Source organism: Calidris pugnax, unplaced genomic scaffold (genome assembly GCF_001431845.1).
Source record: "Calidris pugnax isolate Ruff unplaced genomic scaffold, ASM143184v1 scaffold38, whole genome shotgun sequence".
In the NCBI taxonomy this organism is placed as follows: domain Eukaryota; kingdom Metazoa; phylum Chordata; class Aves; order Charadriiformes; family Scolopacidae; genus Calidris; species Calidris pugnax.
In genome coordinates, this window is record NW_015090995.1 from 164,880 (window position 1) to 184,197 (window position 19,318).

At 47.0% G+C, this 19,318-nt stretch overlaps 1 protein-coding gene across 11 annotated transcripts in view; it reads left to right on the plus strand.

Annotated features, from left to right (window-relative positions):
• Window positions 1-19,318, plus strand: part of ARHGEF9 (Cdc42 guanine nucleotide exchange factor 9) — a 191,794-nt gene that overhangs the window by 119,041 nt on the left and 53,435 nt on the right. For all 11 annotated transcript variants that reach the window (XM_014955079.1, XM_014955080.1, XM_014955077.1 and 8 more), the window contains 3 exons: window positions 241-420; window positions 10,741-10,932; window positions 17,414-17,593. In XM_014955079.1, coding sequence (XP_014810565.1) covers window positions 241-420; window positions 10,741-10,932; window positions 17,414-17,593 — 552 coding nt within the window. The remainder of the gene's footprint in view (window positions 1-240; window positions 421-10,740; window positions 10,933-17,413; window positions 17,594-19,318) is intronic.

Below are 19,318 nucleotides of genomic sequence, written 5' to 3' on the forward strand. Positions count from 1 at the left end.
ACTGGGCATCCGCACATGGTGCTCGCTGGCCATGGTTTAGGAGCAGAAATGGTGGCAGAAATGGTAGAAATGGTCACAGACTGGGTTACATCATGGGAGGGTGAAACTGTGACGGATCAGGATGGAGGAAAACCAGTTTTACTTTGGCTGAGCGCTTTTTTTTCTGTGCTGCTGCTGCTGTGCATGTGCTTGCGTGGGGGAACCGAGCTTGTATTGACTGCTGGTTTTCTGTTTTCAAAGCTGATCAGTGGTGGTTCTATTGTAAGTGCTGAGGCAGTATGGGATCACGTCACCATGGCCAACCGGGAGTTGGCGTTTAAAGCAGGAGACGTTATCAAGGTCCTGGATGCTTCCAACAAGGACTGGTGGTGGGGTCAGATCGATGATGAAGAAGGATGGTTTCCCGCCAGCTTCGTGAGGGTGAGTGACTTTCTTCTTTTTACCACTTCAATGAATCGCTGCCGACGCTGCTCAGAACGGTCAAGGAACTGAACTGGTCCCTGTGTTTGTTGTCATTGATGCCATTTGATGTCATTTCCAGTGTGTCTGTTTTCTTTCTGGGGAGCAAAGAAGGTTTCAAAAGAAATGAGAGTGCGGTAGAGGGAGGCTGGAATAGGTATAGGCTCTGCTTTTTGTGCTCTTGGGATGTGGAGTAGCCTTTGCTGTGTGTCTGTTGTTGTCTCTTTCCTTAAGCAGTTCTTTGGAAAACCAGTTAAGCATCATGTGGGCCATGAGGAAATCATCTGGTGGGACCTAAAAGTTCACTCCGGCTACAAACAACCCACATTTGAAGAGCTTTCTGGTCTGCATGTCGCACAGGGGTTGTCCAAAAGCACCACTGCCTTTTGACTCTTCAGCAGTTTTGGATATAAAATTACTTCAGTAATTACTCTGTGACCAGCTGCGTTCGTTTGTTTTTTTTTTTTTTAAGAGGACAAGGAACCATTCTGCTTATCTCTTTTTCTCTGCTGAAGCAGGTTTTGCTGTACCCAGCCACCTCCAGTGGCAAGCTGGCCTTTCACAAATCAGAAGGATTTGAGCACTTAATTTTTTTGCTCAGTATGTGTTGAGAAAGCCAAGGGACAAGAAGATGCCCTTTTTGCTATTGTCAGCTCCTGCCACATCATTTGGGCACTCTCGAGCCTTCCTCGGGGAGTCAGGACGTGGGCTTTGACCTTGTGCACTTCCTTCTCCTCTCCCTTCTGCGCAGGGTTCGATAGGTGGGAGCAGAGCTTTAATTCCTGTAGAAGCTTAGGGGATATGGTTCAAAAAATGAAGACCTCTTTTTACCTTGTAAAATTGTGTGAAAGATGACTCTTTCCCCCGAGCTTCCCAGGCAGTTTGACAGGCTGTGTGGCAGTCGAGGGGAAGACTCCTCTCTCTGAAACGCTCGCTGAAGATGATGCCGCATCCCGAGGAGATGCCACGTTTGCTCTGGTTCTCTGCTTGTCTCACCCTCCCTCTGGACCCTCCCTCTTTCCAGCAACCCTGCATCATCAGCATCCTTGACTACATCACTTCGTCTGGGAAATAGCCATATGGATTAGGAAAATTGGGTTAAAATGTATGACCTGGCGTTTTCTAGTGATGTACGATGACCACCGCCGAGGGAACCCGCACCTTTGCTGACTTCTGCCTCCCCAGTGCACAATTTTTCCCCCTGTGGTACTCACGATGCAGCTCTTGTGTCTCTCCTAGGTCTGGCCAGTGCTAAGAGCGAGAGATCCATGACTGGAACTGGAGCCTGGGCTGCCTGCAGGAAAAAAGTTTATGCTGTTTTTCTGGCCCAGAATAACAAATAGCATTTAATATTTTGTTAAATGGGACACCATGAGTCTGCCCCTGCAGCCAGTGGAGATAATGAGTTTGGAAAATGGATTTCTATCAGATGTGATCAAGATGATAATCTTCTTGCAGAAAATATTCTTACCTGTGTCGCTCGCACATCTCATCTGAAAGGCTGAATTAGAAAAATCTGTCTGTCTGATTATTTTTGCTTAATTTGAAGGCTGAAATATTCTGGACCAGTTTAACTTTCCAGTGCATTGACCGGTGCTGTTTTGTTTTGTGATTCAGGGGAAAAGATTTAATATCTTTTTGTGTGTGATGTCGTAAACATACTGTTCACGGTAGGTTTAATAACGATCTTGTTTTTTGCTATCTTGATTTCAAAAGAACCCCACACCAAACAACTAAACAAACCAGCCCATTTACTCAGAGGCCCAAAACCATGGATCACTGAGCTTGGCTGAACTTTCTACCTCTCCCTACACTTTTCAAAGGCTGGGAGGGTGATTTTAGAAGCTGGGGAAAACAAAGGAGAGGGATAAATGAATCTCAGACTTGTACACAAATGTCTGAACAACATCCTGGAACAAACCTTGGTTCTTAGGATCATGATGGCTTTACCAGGCGAGTTTCTTGCCCATTCTGTCTGATGTTGTAACCCCACAGTTTTATTTTATTCCAACAAAATCAATCCTTCCATCAGCTCTGCAGGAGGCTGGATCAGTTATTCCATCTGGGAGACACTTGTTTGGCATGGACTGGGACCAGCCACCTGCCTTGGGACCAGGGTGCTCCCAAAGGGTGAACCTGCATGGGTTTGTTGCCATGAATGATAATTAACGTTTAAAAATAAGTCCCAGGCATTTCAAAAAATATGCGAGCAGAGTTCTGGCCCAGTTTGTCTGCAGCTCTGCAAGGGAGGCTGGAGGGGAAAATTCACCCCTTTGGGTTTCCAAGACAGAGCTGCCTTCTCCAGGCAGCGCTTCTCGGCGCTTGCCACGAGGCAGCCCACTCGCTGCCCGGCCTGTGCCGAGAACACAACTGCCATTTGGGCTGTCATGTTCTCCTCTCCTCCGCTGGCTGAGGTCGCTCACTTGCCTCTTCATTTCTATTCTTGCATGTTCCCCCCTCCCGCCCCCTTCTCTCTCTGTCTTTCTGGGTAAGTAATTGGAAGCAGGTGCCTGCAGAGCCCTTGGGGCCGCTGGAGAAGGTACCTCTAACCCCTCTTTCACTTGCAGGACCATCGTGGCAGGTTTGTGCTCCTTCAGGGTCCTGTAAAAGGACTGAAGTTTCGCCTGAACACTTCTCACTTTGCTCTTCTCTCCCTTTTTTTTCCTTGTGTTTCTTATTCAGCTGATCACTCTTTCGTAATGAGGATGCTGGGTTTTTTCTCTGTTGTTCTTTGAGCCCTGCTTTTTTAAGACGGTGCCAGAAAACTGCCTGATTTAGCCTGGGTGGTTCTAGTTTTACTTGCAAAATAATTGCTTTCCTTTATATTTCTCTTATGCAAGTACAGGAGGAAAAGGGAACAACATGTTGCATAGCAGAGGATAAAAAGCAGTTCAAATAAGGGATGACAGGACCGAGCAGACAAGTCTAGAACCAGACAGGATTAATTTCAGGATATTTTAGACTGCAGGGCTCTTGTAGGAGCTAACAGGGGGTGCAGCAGAAGATCACTGCAAAGTCAGATTCCTCTGAAAGTCATTTGGATCACTTCTGAGGACAAAACTGGGCTGGAAACCTAGTTTACAATGAGACGTCTGACGCTTCTTGCTCTCCATCCAGATCATATGAAAATCTTTGGCAAAGCATTTGGCACTCACAAAATCTCATAGCAGGAAAAAAATCACATTTGCAAGTGCAGAGGAAAACAGTAACCTGCTGATTCCCTTGGCCTCTTTTACAGGCAGAGTTGGGAGGGTTGAGAACAGAAACCGTGCTTTAATTTCCTGCACGTACAGGAATTGTTGTCTCTGTGCTTAACACCTGCAGTTATCCTTTTAGTAGCTTGAGACTTGGCTAGAAGAAAGGGGGAGGGAGGAAAGCCATAGAGTTTTGGGAGCACAGGAACTTTGAAGGAGAAACTGGATGATGAAGCGATGCTTTTGGAGGAAGAGAAAAAGCACAACATAGGAGAAGTAAAATGTGAAGTTGGTAAGCGATGGGGAATGGGTTCCTGCAGAAAGCTCCTGCACCTGGAGAGCAAGTTATGAAAGTCATCAGAGAGGTGGATGAGAACCCTAGAACTAGATTTAAGGTGAATAATGAGCTGGGTTTAGGACAGATGAAGGTATCTATGTTGTATTTTAGCCCATGTTATCAAGTGAGCATGCTGGACAACAGGGGTGCAGCCATCAGACTTGTGATTAGCTGCAGTGTTCTGGGTGTCCCGCCAACTTTTAGGGGTCTGAGGGTGGGAGGCACAATGGGGGGAAAAAAAGCAGGAATTTTTAACAGGGCTTCATATACTTGTAGGGGTGATGCTACTTGTTGCTCTTTTCTCCTTTGTGGCTGGCACAGCCTTGGGCTGTCTTTACGTGATGTGGTACAAATGACTTTTTGCGTACCAGCGCATCCAGCGTCCAGATCCACTGAAAAAAATAGGCTTAATGTTGGTAGGGAGGAATTTACAGCCCAGAATAATACTCCAGTACTGCAAATGGATCAATTGTCATACCTTAAGGTCTCCTTTAGAAAACACAGTAAGTCTCAAAACAAAGTTTTCATTGCAGAGCTGAACATCAAGTCTCCAAAATGGCCCAAGTGAGATTCAAAGACTCCAAACACAGGAAATCAAATGGCATCGTGTTCGGGCTCTGACATATTTCCACCGAAAAAGAAGTAACAGAATGAGAGCTTATGGATGTTTAGTGCTGTGAAATCTTTCTGAAGGGACGCAGCAGAATGCACCCATCCTGGGCAGAGAAGGGGATTGATTTTGTTATAAAGCTCTCCTTAATCTCTTTGGATACCAAGAGGCAGACAGTTTCCACAGTACGTTTCTTCTCACCTCAAGAGCGGTGACTCTTCCTTCCCTGTATTTACTGAGCAAAGCTAAGGAGCAAACCTGGGGTTGTAGTGCCTGGTGGCTGTTGAGCTGTGGTGCAGGAATGAAGGGTGATGGTCCTCTGAAGGCTTGAGCAGAGATGGTGATAAATGCTCTGTGGTCTGTGCCTCTTACGTAGGAGAGAGCGCAGGGTGGATCAGCGCAGCAGCGCTCCTTCTTCTCTCCCATCGCCGCCTGGGTCTCCCCAAGTGGTGTAATTTTAGATTGATTTTCCTGCTGGAAAGCTGCCTTCGACCCACTTTATCTTCTGCTGAAGCTGCTGAAGGAGAAGCGCTAGAGAAATGGGTGTAAGCTTTTAAGGCCCTGTTTAGTAGGAGACTCTAAACCCGCGTCCTGTCTGAATTCCTAGCAGCTCCCACCCTTTATTGGGTGGGTGGGTTTGATTCCCAGGAGTTGTGAGTGTGCTCTCTGGTGCAGGTGTGGTTCCAGGAGCCCCCACCACATCTTGCTGCCCTGTCTGCTTCTTTCCCCCCTTTGCAGCCTCCCTGTACGTGCAGGGATCTCGACACACCAGGGCATCACTCACCTGCTTTTCTGCTGCAGTCACGGCATTAGCATTTACTCGGCGCCAGGCGTGGTGGCACCTGGGTGAGGTTTTTCCAGGGAAAAGAGGCTGGTGCTGAAGCAGCCTTCACCTGTTGGACCAAGGGAAGGGTCGGTGCTGCAGTCTCTGCTGCAGTCAGTGCCTTCTCAAGCAGATTTTGTTTTCCTGTGGCAAATCCAGAATAAAAATAGCTCCTGGTGGAGAGGTATCGCGCACAGGGCGAGCGGCACTCCACAGCGCCAGGATGCGCTGCAGACAAATTGTGGGTTGGTTTTGTGTGTTTTTTAAAGTCAAGCAGCATTTTAGCATCCAAGTGCTGCCTGTGCTAATTGCAGCTGCCATTAACGTGACAGCTCCTGCCACTCAGGCAGCTCAGCATCCTCAGATCCCCAAAGGTTCAAATGCCAGCACTCGGGCCCTTCCTCGTAGGAGCTGGCTCACAGGTGCAAAACTTTCTTTTGAAGCCATTCTTTGAATCAGGCAGACCCATCAGAAGTCTTCACAGCCCCTTCCTCTGCCAAACTGGTCATGAAGAAAGGTCCTTCCCCCGAACGAAGCAGTGGCTTCCTCAGCCTGGCAGGACTTCTGCAAGGAGCTGCTGGAGCAGCTGAGCTTTCGATCTTCCCAATTGTGCATCACATAGAATTATGTTTACTTTGGAGAAGATCTTTAAGATCATCAAGTCCAACCATTAACCTAACACTGCCAAGGCCACCACTAAACCATGTCTCTCAGCACCATGTCTGCACTTCCTTAGATACCTCCACGAATGGGAACTTTCACCACTTCCCTGGGCAGCCTGTTCCAATGCTTGACAACCGTTTTGGTAAAGAAATTTTTCCAGATATCCATCCTAAACCTCCCCTGGTGCAACTTGAGGCCGTTTCCTCTTGTCCCATCACCTGTTCCTTGGGAGAAGAGACAACCCCCTGTAGGGTTATTGGGGCCTCCTGCTTGCCCTCGCGGTTGTTGCTGGGCTAATGACACTGTAGTACCACTGTCTGGTACCAGATTTTGGTGCAAGTTGGGCTGCTCATCTTGTCTTTGTTATAAAGTCACTGGTGAGTAGATGTTTTGGAGAAATGGCTCTCTGGAAGGATCTGTCTGTATCATTAATCTGCCACATTATTTAATTGTGAGCTAGAATCCAGGATGGCACATTATCTGCTAGTTTTGTCCTTGTGAATATCCAGTGGAAGGAGATTAATAATCCAGATGGCTGGTAAAATGTTTGTTTTATCATGCTTTCTGATTATTACGAGACTATCAGCCCTCAGTGCCTATTCAAGTAAAATGTCCTCTATATACAGTGTATGCATTCAGCGGTCTAAATATATAATAATTACAGGTCAGCTAATGTTGGAACAGTGCCATTTGGTGATTTTATGCACCATTTGGGTATAGCTGCAAATTGATACATCACATTTCTACAGATTTTATATAAATCACATATAATATTAACCAGCACAATGAAATGATCAGCTCTCTCTGGCTCCCAGAACTGGATTCTTAGGCAAAAGGGGCTTTTTTTATTTGACTATTTTACTTTTATCTGCCTCTGCAAATTATTATGTTATGCAGGAGCTGGTCATGACTTCCTAATTAGGGTTGAATTTTGAAATAGGACTGTGAGCCTCATGATAAGCTTGTTCTTCTCCACATGTAGGGTGGCCTTTCAGTGTGAAACATCACTTGGGACTAGCATTATACAACCTGATTTTTTTTTTCCCTGTAGTTTTTTTCTGGGTTTCTTTTAATTAATTCTTAATACAAAGCATTTGAAGTGGTTCTCAGGGCAGGCTTCGTTGTTTGACGTGCTGGACCTTTTGAATGGTGTGGGGGAGACCCACGCAGTGCCGTATTATTGCAGAGCCTGTGCTTTTTTGCATTGCAGAGGTATTAAAAAAAGGTACTGAAGGCTGATTTATTATTGTAGGGTTGTTGATGATTGTTGAACAGCTGTTATTATTTGTTGTTTTAAAAATAAAACCCATTAAGTGGCGTTGGCTGCAGTAATTGAGGCTGAGATCCCAAACCTCCGTCTGTGCCGAGCCACAGCCCCTAATGGCTGAGAGGGACAGGACAGGAGCCAAGAGGGTCTTCCCAAAGTCCAGGTGAGAGGCAGGAGAAGCTGCCAGGGAACTGAAGTCCCACCTCTGCTCTGTGGGGAGCTCCACAGGAGCTTCACAGGGGTGGCAGCCGCCCATTCTGAGCAGGGAAAACTGGGGAAATGAGGTGAAACTGGGGGAAAAGTAGAGTTTTGAACTTTCTTTTTTAAAAAAAATTTGAGATTTGCCCTGGGAGGGAGGTGCATCTGTGCATTTGTGTCCAGTACATGTTGGGAAAGCTGAGAAAGAGAGAGCCCTTTTTCCATCAGTGGTATCTCAGCTGTTATCCACAGCAGTGGAGGTGAAGCATTTCAGGCAGGAGGGCATTTTTTGGGAGAGTTTGTGTCTGAAACACAGTGAACACCCTACTTACAGGTGACTGTGGAGTAGGCTAAAATAGGAACCTTTGCAGCATTGTCTAGATCAACTAAATACGACATTTAAGAAGTTCCTGGGGAAAAAACAGTGTCACCCCCAGTTTGCCTCTCCCACCTTGCTGTCGCCCGCAGCTCACCATCGTGGCGGTTGGAGCAAGCAGGTCAGTGAAGCAGAGAGGATGTGGCTTGGGGTGGTGGTGGGTCAGGGCACACGATGAACACTTCAGGTGAAGCCTTCCCTTCCTCCAACTCAGCCCAGCTCCGTCTCAGCACGGTCACGAGAGGATTTGAGAGCTGAAGTTGTAACCCAGCCGTGCTGTGTTGGACCAAAGGTCCGTCTCTAGCCAAAGTGTTGCTCATGGATGAGTAAAAGAGCGTGGCGAGCCCACAGTGATGCCTCCAAGTCCATATTTCAAAGTATTTATAAGCTTTTCTATGCCCTCTGCTTCACTGCAAAGTCTGTCAGCCTCAAAAATATTAATGGAAAAGGTAGATTATCCTCGTTTCTAGATGGGGAAAGCCTCCACCAGTTTAAGTGATTGGCCCAAGGTCAGCAGCAAGAGCTGCCCATGTACCTCATCTTTTGTGAGTCATGGTCCAAGCTTCAAATGATCCCCTGGAAGAATGATCCTTGCTTGAATTTTGGAGAACTTTCAAGGTTAAGACAAAAAGCAGGAGGGTTTGAACAGCGCAGTGGGATTAGTGCTTTGAGCAGCTGAGGCTGGAGAGCGTGGGGTGAAAAGCACTTTTGGCTTCCTCTGTTACCCAGAAAATGCTTGTGTTTGTTTTTCATCTAAAGCAGAAGTCATCTAGACTAGAACTGTAATTTTTTGCCTATTGGGAACATGAATCCTAGCAGGAAGGAGCAAAAATTTCATTAAGGAAAAAAGCAGGACTCCTGAGATTCCCAGATGTGGAGGCAGGGAGTGTTCCCGCAGCGCACAAAAGGCAGACCGAATTCGGAGGGTTTTGGAAATCATGAAAGTTTGCAAGCTGGCCGTTTGCCTTAGAGTTTCAAAGCCTTTAGGATTCATGCTTTCAGGCTTCCTCCCTCTACTATTATGAGTAGGTCTTTCCTGCTTTATTTTCTAAATGAAAATGGAAATTTTTCTCCCGATCGCTTGGTTCCAGGAGGCAGAGCTTTAAAAATACCGTCAGTTGCCAAACTGCCAGGAGTGTCATGAAACTTGGTAAGGAGCCGTTCCAGTTGGGTGGGGGAGAGCTGCAAAACGCCTTTTCCTAGTCGCAGGCAGGTAGGGTGGGAAGTAATTTTAAACTTCAGCCAACAAGGTTTCATTACCTACCTTGGTCCTGCTTGATTTTCAACATATATTTCTTTTCAACATACATTTCTTTTTACCGTAAGAAACGGTTCAGCAGCACATGGTACTGGTTAGGAACACAGGAAAGGAGCACGGGCAGGTTTGGGGTTTTTTACTTTACTAATTTGCAAGAACACAGCCCTTTACAATCTGTTTAAAACCGAATTTAAGCTGAATAATGGGAGGGTATTAAAAAAAACTATTAACACTGAAAAGAAGATTGAAAGATCAGGTTAACGATGTGGTTTCTTTTCCATGTGCTGCTCTGTCTGTGGGGACAGTTTCACTCTTTACAGGGAGAGGGATTTTTATGTTTGAAAGTCTCCAGTATCTGGGGCTTTAAACGCTGAGGAGAAACGTTTCTTCATCTATATAGCAACGTAGGTGAGCTGGGTAAGACAGCAGTGCTTCTGTCTGTGTGAAGCTTTATTTAATGTTTGTTCATAAACTAACTGAGCCCAATTTGAGTTGATCTGAGTTATTTTAAGTGGGTTTTATTTGTGGGAAAAGGTAACCAAAGGAAGCACTTGTGTATATTGTGTGTAGAGCACAGTCTTCTTCAAAGACACAGAGACCAGGAGGAGTGTTATCTTTTAGTTTACAAGTTCAAGGTATGTTTTTTTTTATTTGATGATGGAAAGAAAATCCAGTGTGCTGAAAATGCAGCGATCCTTTTCCATTGCTTTTTACAGTTCATTCCAATTTAGAGCATTCAGTGCCCGGGGGTGCTTGGCACCCCGTCCAGAGCTGCCCTCAGCCCCCCGGGTTTCAGGAGGTTTATTCAGCCGGTCTGATCTCACTGTGGTTTCAGGATCACGATCTCAGGATGTGGAGATGGGGCATTTGCCCGAGTGAGAAAGGCTCTTCATGTGCAATGAGGAGGAAAGCTGCTGTGAACTGAAATTCAGTGCTCATTCACAAATCCTGGCCTGGGAAGTTTACAGAAAACCCGGCACCAGGACCCAGTTACCCTGGGCTGGTGGTCACAGTCATTCAGATTTCTGAATCAGAGGTATCCTGACCTTCTTGAATCAGTCACCAGCAAAGAGCTTATCCCTCCTCCCAGATTTTTCTTCCTGAGGGGACAGACCCCAGCTGACAGCGTGCGGGAGCAGGGACACGCAGTGCTTTACAGCAGTAACGTACATTTTCTTTAGGTTGGTCTGTTTTACCTCCGTACGTCTTGGTTCAGAGCACCTGACAGCATCCAACACTCCAGTTACCCTTTCACATGATTATTTTATATTTGGGATCAAAACTGCCAACACTTGAAACCCCTTTGCTTACAGGAGGAACTTGGCAGCGTGCGAGGAAGCATTTGGGGCTGGTTGCACCAGTATAAAACTGGGCTGTCTGGGCTGTAAGCTGGGGTGGACACCACGGTGCATCACTGGCAAGAGCATCACCGTCGCTGTAAGGAGGGAGTTGATCCAGTGTCTCCCAGAGTCATGCAACCCAAGACCCAGCCTACTTGCCCTCATTGGCTTCCTGATGCTTTTATGAATAAGCTCTCCCCTTCTTCTCCTGGCAGCTGTGGGTAAACCAAGAGGATGGAGTGGAGGAGGGAACCAGCGATGTGCAGAATGGCCACTTGGACCCAAGCGCCGACTGCCTCTGTCTCGGCAGGACCGTCCAGAACCGAGACCAGATGAGAGCCAACGTCATCAATGAAATCATGAGCACGGAGCGCCACTACATCAAGCACCTCAAGGACATTTGCGAGGTACGTGGGGGTTGTGACGCCGGGGTCCTGCAGCAGGACGTGGGATGAGCTGTTGAGAGCTGAGGTTCATCCATGGGTGGTGGGGGGAAAGATGCAGTGTCTGAGTGCGGTGTCTAATAGAGGAACAGCATCTGTCAATAAGTATTGATACTTCTGAGAATTTCCTGCTGGGTCTGATAATTACCTTTAGTTTGTATTAACTAAAAGTACAATTTTCTGACCTTTTTTCCATACCTCTTTGACTAAAAAATTATGAGGTTGAGATCCTTCAAGCAGTCTTCTTAATTAAAACCCAATGCCATCTACTTTTGAACTTGTGATTGAGGAAATTAGGTTGTAATTAAACCCATCAGTTACCCGTTTCATCTATGCCTTTCACATTGGGTTCACAATTTCTCCTGGCTCAGAATGGCCCCCGTTTGCCTTTTCTTACGGCGAGACTGAGACCAAAGTGTTGTCACTGTGGGAAATGAAGTGCGTTACGTTTATCCAGGGTCAGGGAACCAGCACAAAAATGAACTTTGGTGACTGACCCCTCACATCCTCGACTTGGTTCCTCTTCATTATGTTCCAATTAACCTCTACAGTTGACCCCTCACTGTCCTGCAGCACACGGAATTAGTGCCACAGGCTAAGCCCAAAGCGTGGTGCGCGCGGTGCTGGGTGTTTGGGAAGGAGAATGGTGTGGAGAGCATATACTTATCACTAAGAAGCAGAAGTTTGTTAGCACCAAAATCAAAGTCCAGAGCTTTCAGCTCATCCCTCCGAGTGTTTAGGATTTAGCGAGCCTGTGCCCAGTCTTTGCAGAGTCAATGTGCTGAAGCCCTTTGTGAATTCTGCTTAGAAAAGTGTCTTCCTCCCTTTATACTTGCTACTTTTCTATGGACAAGGCAAAGAGCCGTCCAAAATGCATCTATGACACTTTGCAAATATGGAAGAGGCTTGGGACTTCAATTTGGAAACAAATGAGCTTAATTTCGCTGTGCTATTTCAGTCAGAGGGCTTTGCGTTGAAGAAGGGAGGAACTGCAGGAACTTTTCCACATATTGTTTCTTTTCCTGCATCTGCACTTTTTCTGTTGAAAAACTAAATCAACCTTAACTTGCATTTCCCAGCCATGTCACCAGGCTTTTGCCAAATCAGATTCTGAGGAGGCACAGACAGGTATAGCTTCAGTGACACCTGGGGGGTAATGCTGATTTACAGGACCTAATGGTATGTCCCAGATGTGAAAGAGATCTCTGAGGCTCCTGCCTCGCCCTGTGTGATGCAAAATGATACTGAGGGGATAAATCCAGGTAGAGCAACCAGGAAATGATTCAGCTGCCTCTCTTAAAGGAGGAGGAGGACTGAAACGGGCATTCTTATCTGCAAAATGATGGGCTGTCCCTTGCTGGAGGGAGCCTCATTGTGCTCAGTTTAATCAGAGCAATCCATTTGCCTGGAGAAGGCTCGGAGACAGCTCCGTCATCCCAGGCATTTCGGCATCGCATGACGTGAGTGTTTCTGCTTGTGCAGGAGAGGAGGGGGCTGAGGATGGAGGGACACGGGCCAGTCTGAGCTCCTCCCAGCACCACAGGATGAATTTGTACCGAAGAACCAGGAGACACCAGACACACGCTGATGAGATGCAGAAGCACCATTGACAGTGGCAAATTCCCCCCTTCCCTTAGCCCTTTATTTTAAGGTGTCAGCACAGCCAGCAGCGAGGTGGTGTACTGGAGGGGATGGGAGAGGGGTTCTGGCTGGATGGGGGAGGCTGAGCCTGATTCAGTACCAGTTTAGCAGTGTGTAGTTATACTTTCAGTTTAGCAGTGTGTAGTTATACTCTTGTTGCTGAGCTATAACGAATAACAAATCCTAATACCAGTGAGGCGCCTTTCGATGCGTGGTTGTTACCAGAGGACTGTAGCCCCTGTTTAGGTGATTAAGAACCCTCCAAATTGCTCTTTTCTGCTTCAGGATGTGTTTCCACTGCCTGCTACTATATTATTATACACTGTGTTATTATTCATAATACCCGTGGCACTCGTCCTGCCAAGCCAGGAGCTCGCAACTGAGCCAGCACCAAAATGAAAATCACCTGCACAAGCCAAGACCAGTGCGAAGCAACTGGTTTGGGGGGGAATTCCCCATCGCAGCAAAGCCATCCTGCCCCAAAGACTGCTGCTGCTCTGCCCTGGCTGAGGGTATGAAGAGCTGACTGCTGCTCGGTGAAACAGTTTTGTGAAGATTTTTATTAGGGGTAAAATGCGGAGGTTTTCCTGGAGCACATTATCGGGAGTGGACGGATCATTATTCTGAACTATCACCAAGGGGAAAGGAAAGAAAAAAGAGTTGAGCCTTAAGGAAATACCCAGCAGTAGGAATTTCAGGCTTAGTGGTTAGAGCTTAGAAAAATAATAAGCTACTGAAAGCTAGGTTTTTATAATGAGTAGCAGTAGCCTTCCTGGTGGGCAGTGCTGCTCACTCCCTGTCCTGTAAAGCACCACGTCTGCACGGCCATCTCCAGGCTTGAAAAGGTGTCCCCCTGCGCCTGGGGTTTGATGCAGGAGGGTGCAGAGTCTGTCCGTGGTGTGGCACTGGTGACACCAGCAGAACAAACGAGGTGCTCAGCCAGGACCAGCTGCCTCCATGAGACAGAGGTGGTTTGAGCTGCGTCGTGCGGTGGGGAGCGCAGGTGGAAGGGGGGGATGCAGGAGGGGTACGAAGAGCAGGGTGCTGTGCTTTGAGAAACGAGCAGGATTTGCACCAGCCTATGGATTAGGAAGGCAAGGGTAAATTTAAGGAGGTGTTAGAAGTGACAGAGCTTGGGTTGGAACAGTGAGGCGATTGGGAGATCAAAGGAAACCTCCGCGTTATGAGTAATTTGGGGGTGGGAGGTTAGAAAGGGCAGCCAATTTCCAGTCCTGCCTTTTACTCTTTTCCAAGTAATTTCATTTTGACTTTATTTTTTAATGATGTTGACTGGATTCCACCTAAGCTTTGCTTTGGTGCCAGGCCAGCTCTGAATGCCACGTGGAAAGCATCGTCATTGCTTCTCAGCGTATCAAGCTGGGTCTGTTGTGCAGAGCTGATGGGACAGGTTTTCGCGTGGTCTGGGTGGCACCAGCCTGACTTGTTCTTGGAGATGGATGAAAAACAGTTTTTTTGCTGCTTCAGAGTGAAGCAGCATAAAACCTTCTGGGCAGCAGTGGGGCTCACCTTCACAGGACCACATCTGAGGAGCTGCTGGCCCCTCATTCTCTCCTTCACACTGCTCTCAGCCGGACAAGAAGAAGAACAGATGATGGAGGGATGGATGGATTGGTCACCTCTCCCAACTGTAAACCCACTCTAGGGTGGAAAAAACTTAGCACTTAACCTCCTGCAAATACTTTCCAACTTTGGCCTATACTTCAGGGACTACACGAAAAAGTACTTTAAAGAGAGACAGTTTGACAGCTATTTTTAGGTATTCATTGAGCAAAACGCTCTCCAACATCTGCTCATCAGTCAGCTATCCCTTCTCTGAGCAAACCTGATGTGATGAGCAGAAGGAAGATGACATTGTTTTATGTAACAGAAGTAAATTTACTGGAAAAACTATGCAGCAGCCTTCTCGCTGGCTCTTGCTGCGTATTGTATATAAATCTTCAGTCTCCCCTTTGCTGCCTGGTGCTGGAAACCACTCCTCCAGACACACGAGGTTTGGGAACTCGGTGCTTTCTTTTCTTTTCCCCGTGGTTTGATAGGTGCCGGCACAGAAATGTGCTGCTTCAGATTCTCTGAAACGCCTGACTCGGGCAAAGCGATGAACCAGCACCGGGAGGACGGGGAATATTCAAGACGGGAGTCGCAGCCAATAGCAACCCCAGGGCTGAAAGATGTTCACATAAATCACCCGGTGACGGATGGCACAGAGCAGCCTGCGAGGGGAGGCTGTGTGCAGGCAGCCTGCAGCGGGGCACAGGGCCCCACACAAAGGGCTCCAGGCAGTCGTTCAGCGCCGCTGGCACCAAAACCGGTGTCAAAAAGAGCCTGGCCTTGTGGGCAGGCACACATCCTTTTTTTTTTTTTATGATGAGCTGTTCTGAGATAAGCAGGTAAACAAGAAAAAGCAGCATGGGAAGATATTCTGTGTTATTCCTTGCTAGCTTGGATGTTTATTTCTGCTGCAACTATTGGGAACCAGCCTGCTCCCGTTCCTCCTGGCCTTGAAAAATGAGAGGGGGAAGCCCAGGGAAATGAGTCATCAAGGAGCTCCTGGAAGAAGAGAGACCTAGATTTAGTAAATGCAGAAGGTATTCCGTAATCCGAGCTTCCCAGCTGAAAAAGGCAGCAAATTTAGGGGACCGGCGTCCTTATAGCTAAGCTGGACATCTCAGAGGTTGGTTCTTTGCCAGGTCGGCCAAAGTTGCGTTTATCATTCATCTGTTTGAAGTTCTCCCTCCCAGGAACCACATGGTGAGGCTGAAGGACAGTTTATTATAGCCTTCCAACAGTTCTCATTGTGGACCAGCAGCTGCGTGTCACCAGCTGGCGGTTCGGCTGTGTGACTAAGCATCTAGAGTTCCCAAATATAGCCATTCAACTGGAGCTCTTGGCAATTTTTTTTCCCCTTAATTTTTTTTTCTCATCCTATATAATAAAGGCAGGCAAAGTCATCTCGTGATGACCCCCATGCTATTTCTTTGCAGTCGAGAGGCCTTGATGCAGACCAGGCCAGCGTAGCGTCAGATATTTGGCCTTGCAAAGTTTCTAGTCTAAATTGCCCAGACAGACAAAGCAGGATGGGGTTGCAGTGATTTTCTCAATGTCACACAGGTTGGTGGCAGAGCCAGAAATTCGGCCCAGCTCTGTGTGTCACCCCATCCCTTGGACCACACATGCTCCAGGAAAGCGTGTTTGAAGAAGTCCTCCTGATTCAGCTGAAAACTGGGTGGTGAGTTCATGGATAAGGCAGGGTCAGCGGCACAGGGAGGCAGATGGAACTTGGTGTGTTACACTTTTTGCTAGAATATGGATCTACTCGATCTTTTTAGGTCAGGAGGTCTTCAGAGAAGTGCTTGCCTACTGATTTGTGTTCGCCTGATGTCCAGATGAAGGAGGATCATTTTATTATTGCACTGGACCACGACACAGAAGATCTAAATTGTTTCCAAATATACTGCAGATTCATTCTGTCATTTTGGAGAATTTCCTTAAACTCTCTACATCCTGCTTCTTCCTCTCTCTTTCTCCATTTGACTTTAATGTCTGTAGACTCAATAAGGGAGCCTGGTGTTTGTACAGAGAATCGTGCAAAGCCTTTTCCTCTGATCCCACTTTAAAAAGGAAGAAAAGCGATGAAAAAAGCGACAGTTGAGAAAAGAGGAGAAAAATTCTCCCTCATTTGACACTGTTTGGAATAGCATATTTGCAGTAATGGAATGGAAGGTATAGAAAACAAAATAAAAATAATGCTGCATTCCTCTAGATGGCATTGATCAGCAGCTCGGGCTGCTCCCACTGTGTTTCCCTTGCTTGGACAATCCAAAACACTTCCCCAACCTTCAGCATCACCTTTGGGGCTCCCCACCATGACACTCCCAGGACAACAGCCTCCTGCTTCTGGCTCAGACTCAGGAAGATGAGTAATGGGAGGGATATAAACCATGTTGCCTCTCAAATCAGAGAACACTTGGGGAGTGTTTTGCTTCAGCGTTTCACTTGGTGCTGAAACACCAAGGATGGTTACAGCCTCCACACACTCTTCCTAGACGGAGAGCATGCAGCCACATATGAATAGAGTATTTTTCAGTGTGATTATCAGCTTCCTTGTCCTGATTACCATGGCCAAAAGGAGGAAATGGGAGCAAGCAGATGATCAAACAGCCCCTCGCAGCTTTCTCTGAGAGGAGATGGAAACAGCAATGTTTGTAGGAGCTACCCTGGATATTGGGTATTGCGAGGCCGGGGTTTCTGAGGGAACAGGCCTACAGTTCCATAGCACACCTCTTTGGAGCTGTCGGCCACATTTTGCAGTTCTCTGCAGCACAGAGGCATTTCAGGCTCTGCCAGTTGAGATCTTTGGGGAACCTTTCCTTTGCAAAACTGATTCGTGCAAAACACTGAAGGACATTGAGGCAGAACCCAGCACTGTCCTCCCCATGCCCTGGACACACGCTGTGTCCAGCATCTCTTGCCACAGGCGGTGAAGCCCTGGGCTTCTGGACCTGGTGTGTCCTGAGCAAGAACAGTGCTGTGGGTCTGCAGCGGGGACAACAATTGCACATAAGATGATGTCTATCAAAAGAGGACTCGTAGCCTTTCAGGGCGTATTTTGTGTATCGTCTGCTCACTCAGGAGTTGATGGAGACTGTCGTGTCATAACAAGTAGATTTTGCTTTCAGAGCCATTTTCTGAGTTAGTTTTCACTTGCTCCTTCCCCAAGAAAAATCTGGGAGCAGCCTCAAAATAAGTGTTTATTTTATGGATTGGTCTGTTTTACTCCTTACAGGGTTACTTAAAGCAGTGCCGGAAGAGGAGGGATATGTTCAGTGATGAACAGCTAAGGATCATCTTTGGTAACATTGAAGATATCTACAGATTTCAGATGGGTTTTGTCCGGGACTTGGAGAAACAGTACAACAACGAGGATCCCCATCTCAGTGAAATCGGACCATGTTTCCTTGAACACGTAAGTTCATTTGGCATTTTTGTTTGGCAGTTTTGGGGGTTGGTTTTTCTTGGGGGGGGAATTGGAGGGGATGGGAGGGGAATAGCAGAGAAAGTCAGGAGGCAGGAATCACTCAGAATAACTTGTGTGCATCAGTACTGTTGTATTTACATATCACAGAATACTCCATGGCCTTCTCTTTGATGTGTGAAATATAGGTATAGGGAAAATTCAAACTGAAGCATATAGTTAGGTAACTCTCCCAATATACTTGAATCTCAACACCTTTCACATCCACCTTTTCTCATGTTATGTAGGTATGATGCCCCCCACCTACTCCCCACCTTATTTTGCTCTTCAGAATATGACTTAACCCCCCCCCCACAGGCCATGCTAATCAGGTCATGGATGACCAGAAGGTTGGAAGAGGTAAAAGAGTCCAGAGAAGTAAAAAGAGTTGTGTGTTACACAAAAAGAAGAGAGCAAATGCTTGGGCTGTTCACTGTGACACCGAGATGCGTTTGCAAGGGATGAAAAACACCTGCAGCCCCAGGTGCCTTCCCCTGCAGAGCTGCTGGGCCAGCTGGGGAGGTACCAGCCCGTGCTTCGTGCTGCCCAGGTGGCAGCAGGGCAGCAGATACACACTCACACTAAGTGCACACTGAACAGGACATTTTAGCTGACGAGAGATAGTCCTGGAGGCTTTTGCCCAGCCCGTCGTACTGTTACATAAACCACGCACTACAGGAGCTGGTAAATTGGCCAGTGCTGTATGTATGTCAGGAAATGTCAAGAAAATTGTAGTCCTGCAGTTCTAGGCTTTCCTTCAGGGAGAATGAAGTGCTGTGTCAGGGCTTAGGTTTGAGGTGCTGCGACCCGGGATGCAGATCCTGCGCTGTGTCACCTCGTTACGTGCCGTCAGGGCTGAGCTGGCAACAGTTCCCTTCTTATTAGAGACATTTCTGATAGACATGCATGAAACTTCAGTGGGGAGTCCCTAAAAAGGTTCAGAGCATCTCTGAAGCACCATTGGTCTTCTAATAGAAAAGCAGGTTTCTTTTTCAGCAGTTGCATGATGGCGTTAACATTGCTCACTTTTATCAGAGCCTACAATCTCTGCTGCTTGCTTCCAAATCAGCATCATATTCCGTCTCTGCGTTAAAAAGATGTAAAAAATCTTGGTGAGAATCAGTAGCTAAAGCTTCATGTCTTGAGGCTGTGCTGTCAATTCATTTACAGTGACAATAGTAAGAATTACTACTGTTATTCGGGGGAATATTTGACACTTTCCTGTCATCAGATAGGGGCTGAAAGCTGGCTAATAAACTCCTGATGAATTATCCCTGTTTAGCCATTTGGGGGAAACTGAGGGATGGGGACATGAAGATCCTGTCGTGTGGATCCGTGGAGCATCTTGTTCAGCATCTGCTTCAGGAAGAGGGAGGTGTCAGCGCTTGGCTCTTGGTCAGCTCTGGGGATGGGAAAGAATCCGGGCTCCCCTTTTCCCAGAAAGGCAGATTATTTGGGTCCTTGTGGGACTGAGAAATAAGAATTGCTGGTCAAGTGTGTTTTTTCAAAAAAAAAAAAGAATTACAAATTTCTGTAATTTGTAAGGCATTGGCTACAACCTGATGTAGCATCTCAGGCTGTTGACCTACAACACCTGGGCTTAATGTGCACTGTCTCAACTACAGTCTGAATAAGTGCTGTTGTGCAGTCAGTTTGTATCTGACTCTCCCTTCCCGT